The sequence below is a fragment of the Protopterus annectens genome, chromosome 12.part0 (assembly GCF_019279795.1).
Source record: "Protopterus annectens isolate FY-2018-M chromosome 12.part0, PAN1.0, whole genome shotgun sequence".
Lineage (NCBI taxonomy): Eukaryota > Metazoa > Chordata > Ceratodontiformes > Protopteridae > Protopterus > Protopterus annectens.
Genome location: NC_056746.1, coordinates 125209185 through 125218249, shown reverse-complemented (window position 1 = coordinate 125218249; position 9065 = coordinate 125209185). Strand labels below are relative to the sequence as shown.

Below are 9065 nucleotides of genomic sequence, written 5' to 3'. Positions count from 1 at the left end.
GTATCAAGTCTCATGCACCCTAACACACAGTATCACGTCTCATGCACCCTAACTCACAGTATCACATCTAATGCACCCTAACTCACAGTATCACATCTCATGTACCCTAACTCACAGTATCATGTCTCATGCACCCTAACTCACAGTATCACGTCTCATGCACCCTAACTCACAGTATCATGTCTCATGCATCCTAACTCACAGTATCACATCTCATGCACCCTAACTCACAGTATCACGTCTCATGCACCCTAACTCACAGTATCATGTCTCATGCACCCTAACTCACAGTATCACATCTCATGCACCCTAACTCACAGTATCATGTCTCATGCACCCTAACTCACAGTATCACATCTCATGCACCCTAACTCACAGTATCATGTCTCATGCACCCTAACTCACAGTATCATATCTCATGCACCCTAACTCACAGTATCACGTCTCATACACCCTAACTCTCAGTATCACGTCTCATGCACCCTAACTCACAGTATCATGTCTCATGCACCCTAACTCACAGTATCACGTCTCATACACCCTAACTCACAGTATCACGTCTCATGCACCCTAACTCACAGTATCATGTCTCATGCACCCTAACTCACAGTATCATGTCTCATGCACCCTAACTCACAGTATCATGTCTCATGCACCCTAACTCACAGTATCACATCTCATGCACCCTAACTCACAGTATCATGTCTCATGCACCCTAACTCACAGTATCATGTCTCATGCACTATAACTCACAGTATCACGTCTCATACACCCTAACTCACAGTATCACGTCTCATGCACCCTAACTCACAGTATCATGTCTCATGCAACACCAAATGGAAAGGACTTGAACACCTCAGACCACACAGGGCCGAATGCACTACTGCACAAAAAATGCCTGGACACAGAATCAGTGTCCCTCCAGGACTGATGCACTTTTCCCAGTTCTTTACATGTCAGCCATGCATTGTTAGCCTTACATGGCTGCCATGGTTTGCCTTTGCTTCTGCTGGTATCCCTGCTACACTTTTATGTCACTTGTTCTTGCAGATCAAGCTTTAATCCACATACCAACCATCTGTAACCTGTGGCCTGTGTGCCAAAGAGACAGACAGATAAACCCATGACTGGCATCTACACCATATGCAAATAGAAATATACTCAAGGAAAATACAACTAGGTACAATACAAAACATGCAGCTAACTGCCAAGGATTCAAAAATGTACGTGAATAAATCTGCACTAAATACATCTAACTGAATGCAAACACACAGCATTCTGTACACACTGTATTACTATAGGGCATTTTAGCATTTTTAACATTAACCCATATTTACAACAAAAGTAATAAATAAAAAATTATGTTTTATTAAATTGTACCTGTTTGCAAAACCAATATTCTCAATATAAAAGATACCTCTCTCATGGAAGTTCATGTTAAATGATTTTATTTTGGCAGGCCTTTATTTCAAAACTATGCACCTGACTCAGATCAGACGACAAATAGTATTTTCATAGATAACATGTACAGTCATTGAAACCCGCAGATACAAAAGCCTAGTCTAACAAAACTTGGAGGCAGACAATAAAAATGGGGAAGAAAAACAAGCCCACCTCCTACTGTACACTTTTCAAGTCATTGTTCAACCCTGCAAAGGTAGTGGAACTAATCTGTGTGAATAAATAACACCGGGAAATGTTGTTGAAGAAGAGTCCAAGCAGTAACCGCACCTCCCTTTTATTAATGCACTCATCAGGGAAGAGGTTCAGGTTAATCTTTCTTCCTTCTGTACACACTAAAAGACGGCCACTTGCATTTCACATTTACCATGACCTGACTGATATACTGCAGTGTTTTGCATCAAAGTAACTGAATGTTCACACGATCTCCCATCCCAAGAAGAGAAGAGAAGTCTAATGTGTTCTTCACACATCTGTACTTGCTTCAGGTTCACCAGTCTCAGCATGATCCCCCTCACTGGCTGGTGCTGCCTCGGACAGCATCGAGGACTGCACAGGGGTACTAAAACTTAAGATGCAATGTGGGTCGGCAGGTGGAACAAGTGTCAGTGACTCCACACTGAGTGCATCTGTATTGTCATCTGACAGTAATGATATGGTTGGTTGTTGAGAAGGGGTAAGGCTTGGGGCCAGGTTAGTTGGTTCAAACTCAGAGTTCTTCTGCATGTTCTTGCTGGGACCTGTAATGCTACAAGCAGTCTCATCAACAAACTCCACCTGTGCAGGCAGATTCAGTGGGGACTCTTCCAAAGATGCTGCATCATCTGTAATATAGAGAAACCAAGTAAATACAACAAGGCATGAGACCACACACTATGCAATGATGTTCATGATTTTTCATCAATTCATGCAAAAGAAACAAAAGCTTTTTTGTGTTAATTCCTTTAGTTTATTGGTGACGCTAAAACATTTTTGAATAACTGCAAAATTCAGGTAAAAGTAGTGAGAGTATGTGCACTACTTACTAAACAGATTGTTGTAGCGACCATCAAGTCTTCCAGTACCATGTCAATATAATTTGTGGATGTCATTATTACACTGTCAAATTTGTTACTCTTTCTTAACAAATTAATTACAAACCTGAAGGATAAAAATGAAAGAGATGGTATGTCTGTACCATGGCAGAAGGCCTCTGAAGTTAATTGATTTAACAAGATGTAATTCATAACTTAGACAGCTGGCACAAAAGTGTTGGGGGTTCTTGGGATGGCATCAAACTAGCTTACATTACTACCTGCCAGCAAAGTGCATGAAGCACAAGAAATGCCTCCACTGTAGTCTGCCACAGGTTACACTAAATATGTCTCCATAGCAACATCGACAGAATGTGCCATAACTAAACAAAAGTCTCCATAGCAACATCGACAAAATGTGCCATAATGAAATGTAACTTTCCATAGCAACGTTGAGAAAATGTGCCACAACTAAATACAAGTTTCTATAGCAACACCCAGAGAATGTGCCATAACTAAATGTAAGTTTCCATAGCAACAGTGAGAGAATGTGCCACTCAAACTGATGGAAAAAGGGGTTAAAAAATTGAATATGTTAGAAAGTCAGACTTGGATCCCTTGCATAATGTTAGGTGCAGAATGAAAAAAGAATGGCTGGAAATGTGGAAGGAAATACCCACAAATACCTATTACTATTAAGCTCCAGAAAATGCCTCAGTTGATGGACTTACCTCATACAGCAGATTGCAACAATAAAAAATAATATGAAGCAGTACATTGCACAGTGCACCCAATAATTATCGATTTATTTACTTCTAATGTATTGGAAGAGTCACTGTGATCGTGTGCCACTTCTAAGGCACAAAGCAGGCTGGAATACACTCTATAAAGATAAATCAAATCATGTACAATCCAGTTAATGTAGAAATATAAATGTACTCTAACATAAAAACACATTTCTGATACATAGGCTTTACCAAACAACATCAGTGAATACATAAGCAAGAATACATCCAAGAAGATAGCCCTTAAGTTGCAATTTAAACAAAAATGGCTGGGTGAAAAATAGACCCCAAAATAGATAAAAAGCAGATACACAACCACACAGGACGGTGCAGAATACATGATGTTAGACGATCTTAAATGCAACTCATAAGGATCCTTATTTTTTCATTCTAATTACCACAAATTTAAACATAATGCTACAGGTCCTGTTAGACAGTTCTGCTTGAAATCAGTCCCTTGCTTGGTAGATAATTCTAGAATGCAATGGTGGATTTCAATTCAGTCATGGGGACAAACATCAAAAACACTGCCATCTAAAACGAAGAAGTCTGTAATTTACCACTTCCACAGTGAACTCATGGTAGTCTGAAAAATTGTCCTTAAGAGAACCATCATTCACAACTTCTGATACCTCCAGTCTTCTGCACTGAAAGAAAAGATGATTTAGCTCTTGAAGGCTATGGGTCAAGAGAACTAGTACATAATTATTTGTACGTCTAAAGCATGCTGCACTGATCACCAGCAACAGGCATGCTGTGAAAATAAATAGGTGGACAGACAAAGTAAACATAAAAATAAACTTTTTGTTTTTTATTTAAAGAGGTAAAGATGTCTTCTCTATTTTAAAAATGAAACTGTTTTTATTTTATTTTTTATATCCAGATTAACCTGAGGAACAAGGCAAAAGTTCAACGGTAATCTAGGAGTTTTGCTATGATAAGCCATGTGCTTATTCTCACACAGCATGCAAATGAACAGTGAAAGGATTCAAACCCTGGACTACAGGCAAAAGCCCACTGGCACTTCATAGCCTTAATCCTCTGTGCTTAACTGCCAGGTTTCATGCAAAGTATAGCTCGCAGCTCATCTGTCGACAGAATTAGATGCAACAAAAACTGCTTTCCGAAATAAGGCAAAGTAGACAGTATGCACTGGTGAGAAAGAAGAACAGTAAATCTCTTCTGCAGATAAACTTGGGCAGATCAGGATGCAGAACAAGAAAGACAAACGTCAAGTAACATCAGTCTGAGCTACTCTGAGGCTGCCTGCACCACTTATTAAATGCAGGAGGTGCAAAGTATACAACCTGCTGAAGTACTGCATCCCAGACTCAAACAGGAAGAGTGGCTTCTCCAATACCTGATTTGCAACATATTAAAATGTGTTCAGCTGATCTGAAACATCCATACAGCAAACACCTCCAAACTTCACATTATGTGAAGCTCTGTAAAAAGGTTTAATATGTACATCAGTACTTTATAAGCTTAAGCACTGTGAGAACTGTTTTCTTGGAAGCAAAAGTGTAGCCAAGGATAATACAGGCTGGGCAAAATGTGAGTTTTAACACAAGAATTTGCACTCTACTGCCACCTGCTGCTGCATGGCAGAAACGACATTTAGCGAAAGAACAACTTACAAGATATCTGTCTTCTTATCCAGAATTTGTGAAATGGTCTGAGATTGTTGGGAAGAATGTCCAATATACTTGGAACAAAGGATACAAGAGGTAAAAAGATGTGAACTGTGACTAATCTTTACACTTAAACGTTAATGTAAGGGATAACAGCAGCACATTATTTAACGAACAATGAGCCACGCTAACATTTTAGGACATTGTCATCATAAACCTGAGTCCCAAATGATGCAAGAAAGGCTGAAAAGCAAACAATGGAGTCCGCATCCAAAACAGAATGATGTGTGCAATTTCCTGAGTCCACACAGGCCATCTACATTCCACCTTCACCTGACAAATCTGCTGCCAATACCTGCTCAAAAGTACAATGAAAATAATTTAATCTGGAAGAATCTCATCACTAATGAATCACTGCAATTCTCTGTGGGCACACCATCAGTAAAAATATGTCTCAGTGCTAATCTAACTGGATACTGGGGGTGGACTTCACAATGAATACGTGCAGACTGTTGCTGAAACCAAATGAAAAACATTACAATATAACTCTGAACAAGAAGGGAACACATCATAGGTAAAGTCTCAGTGAAGGCATTCCCAGGTGCATGGATAAACATACCTCTACCTGGGTGTGCTATGTTGCAGTAAATGACAATCTCTCAGATGGAGGACACAAAGGTCTGGTGAAAATGTCTCATTATTTCATTACTCCCAAAAAAAAATAAATTCAAGGCATCACTGGGTTAAGGATCATATCCTCTTCTAATGATGACATAAGGCAGCTTTGTTCATGCATGGAAACACAGTAAAATTACCTATTGGGTGCTACTAACTAACATTTGGAAAGTTATATAGTAGCAAAGGCAGGTCACAGCATGGAACTCAAAATGCAGAGAATTTCTGTAGGCTGAAAACATTCAGATATGCAGATAAGCACCCTGCATATCCAGTCCATAAAGACTTTCCATGTATTTAAAAGAGATGTAGTCCAAGTAATCACCACTGCAGCTGCTGTAATCCACAAGTCTTTTATTAACACAGTTATTGAACGCTTTCATCTCAATAAAGACAGACTTCATCAGAATAAGGTTATTCTCTTTTATGTGCAGTCTTTGACTTTCCACGTATTTATCAAATGATGAAGGCTTTGAATTGCTGAGTTGCAAACTTCTCGTACTGGACAAAATTGTTCAGATTCACTGCTCTCACAGTGGGTTTCAGCTATTCTACTTTTTTAAAGAAAACCAAAGTGCCAATTATGGAAGTGTTTCTTTTCTGTAGTATGTAGTCGACCTTCTTAAAAAATACATGCACAGTCCTCAAGATAACAGTTTGGCTTCGGAATATAGAGGTTCCTGAATTGTGTTTAAACTATAACTTTCTAAACATTCTGACTGGCAAATCTGTAATGATCATTTTTGCAGCTTGCACATTTAGGGAAGTTTACCATGATTTAAATTTGCTCTATAGCAGTAGCAAATGAACTCAGGATAGGGTCTAAAATGGGTTACCCAGAGGTTTGGTATCCCCTGGAGCAACCTATGTTTGAGGCTCTTGGAAGCAACACTTGAGAAATTCTGTAGAGAAGGAAACATTGCATTTTCACTAAGCCCTTTCAGCAAAAACAGACTGTATGCTATTCAACGTATGCTTATAAGGGATGTGCTATTTGACCTAAATGTACAATCGTCTGAATAGAGTTACTGCCTACACGCTTGGAACAAAAAGTCGACATGCAGTCAATATCTGTTAAGGCACATACTTTGCACACTCTAGGAAAGATTAATCGGTTTCTGCCTTTAGAAATTACTAATGGCACATGCAGGTGATGCCAGTTGTTGAGATTCAAGTCTGGTCATCTCTGAGGTCATGCAAAGCCTGCTACAGAAATCAACGGCCCTCAGAATACGCAGCAATATCTGAGGTGGTCTTGCTTTGCAATGATGTCTGACATGTTCTAGTATCAAACATCACTGCTAGTCAGAAGGAATTATAATATTTCAGAGTACGAATGACTTGTGCTTCATGTAAATCATGACTCTGACAACAATCAAAACCTTAAAGAGAATCTTAATACTATTCATTGTTCAGACCAAGAAAGGTCATAGAAGTTATTTCTCTAAAGATTACATCATCTTGTACCATCAGAACTGTTGGCAGAAATAATATGGTGCCCCAGGGGTAAGGTGCTTTTTATCCACCTAAAATCATGTCTGAAACACAAAAAAGGGCAAGATAAGCTGGTGAGATGAGAGGCACCTGGCAGGATATGAACTTGGTGACTTCGAACAATGAAAGTCTGCAGGTAAAACTTCCTTCTTCTGGACTGGATATCACTTTAAAGAAACAAATTTCCTGATACACTGAAGCAATGCAATGCTACAAAGACAGAAGAGTGGTAAGACTGAGCAGAGTGTATACTCAAGTACTGGATGACCGTTAATAGAAAAGATGGTGAGGACCGTTTCTCTTTGAGCTTCCCTTTCTTATTTCTGGCAGTAGAAGAGAAGGAACAATTCAATAGCTACCACTGGAATTTGTTCTGATAAACAAGCGTTGAACATGGACTGATAAAGACACTGTGGTATGAACAACAAACCAGTTGATCCTTCCAGAACAAGATTCAGCACAAGGCACCTTGGTAGCAGCCTAGGGCCCCAGGCTGGTAGGGGGCTGAGCCACAATATTAAATTAAAAAAAAAGATTTCTCACTTTCCTGAGTGGCCGTGTACTGTCACTTTAAGAATAAAAAAAAACGAAAAGTTTCCTGCTTTGCCCATGAGCTGCTCCTTTCTGCTTTCAGTCAATGAAAGACATGCAGGCACACATGCAGAGAGCAGAGTGCAGCAAAAGTAACAGCAGGTGTGCCCATGCTCAGTTTTTGTTTTCAATAATGGTCTGTGCAGCATCTGGGAAGTGTTTCATTTTTTACTTTCAGTGATGGTCCAGCAGTATTTGTCTTGTGTTCCATGCAGTACTTGGCTTGTGTTCCTTCAGCAACTGCATTTTCAGCAAATAGCAGCAGGTGTCTGCGCAAAATCTGACATGTGTTCCATTTTCACTTTCACTGACATCTGTGTGCTATTTGGCTTGTGTTCCTCCGATAATTACATTTACAGAAAGTAGCCACAGGCATCTGTGTGCTCATGCGTGTGTGTGTTATGGGGCATGTAAAAGTCAAACCCTGTGCCGTAGATATAGGAGGTAAGAGCCTTTCTCCAAGTTCCAGACCAACTGCAAAACCTGTTGTTCTGTTAACTTTTTAAGTGATTTGGAGTTGTTTGACAGAGAAAAGAAATGGAGGTCGAAATGAGAAGTAGGGATCCTGCAAGCATGTAACTCCCCATAAAAACAGTATGTTACATGCAGTAATAGGGATCCTGCAAGCATGTAACTCCCCATAAAAACAGTATGTTGCATGCAGTAATAGGGATCCTGCAAGCATGTAACTCCCCATAAAAACAGTATGTTACATGCAGTAATAGGGATCCTGCAAGCATGTAACTCCCCATAAAAACAGTATGTTGCATGCAGTAATAGGGATCCTGCAAGCATGTAACTCCCCATAAAAACAGTATGTTACATGCAGTAATAGGGATCCTGCAAGCATGTAACTCCCCATAAAAACAGTATGTTACATGCAGTAATAGGGATACTGCAAGCATGTAACTCCCCATAAAAACAGTATGTTACATGCAGTAATAGGGATCCTGCAAGCATGTAACTCCCCATAAAAACAGTATGTTACATGCAGTAATAGGGATCCTGCAAGCATGTAACTCCCCATAAAAACAGTATGTTATATGCAGTAATAGGGATCCTGTAAGCATGTAACTCCCCATAAAAACAGTATATTATATGCAGTAATAGGGATCCTGCAAGCATGTAACTCCCCATAAAAAACAGTATGTTATATGCAGTAATATTTCTGATTTGTGGCTTGCTGAACAAAAGCTACCGTTACAGCATTTATATTGTTTGTAATTGTTTTGCTTTATTCACTGCAACAAAGAATGGCTTAATTCATTAATAGGCATGGACTGTTTAATATAGTCAAAACAAGTTGAGTTTTAGTTAGAGCCTCCAGCAAATGCAAAGCATTTTACACCTGTCAGGTCATACAGTCTGCATTATTTGAAGTGATCAGAAGCAGCCATTACATAGTCATTGTTGCA

At 39.4% G+C, this 9065-nt stretch overlaps 1 protein-coding gene across 1 annotated transcript in view; it reads right to left on the bottom strand.

Annotated features, from left to right (window-relative positions):
* Positions 1-1431: 1431 nt before the first annotated feature.
* The window catches only part of CLEC16A (C-type lectin domain containing 16A), a gene marked incomplete in the record, with an annotated part of 3039290 nt that continues 3031656 nt past the window's right edge, over positions 1432-9065 (bottom strand). The window contains 1 exon segment of the mRNA XM_044089149.1: positions 1432-2285. Coding sequence (XP_043945084.1) covers positions 1927-2285 — 359 coding nt within the window.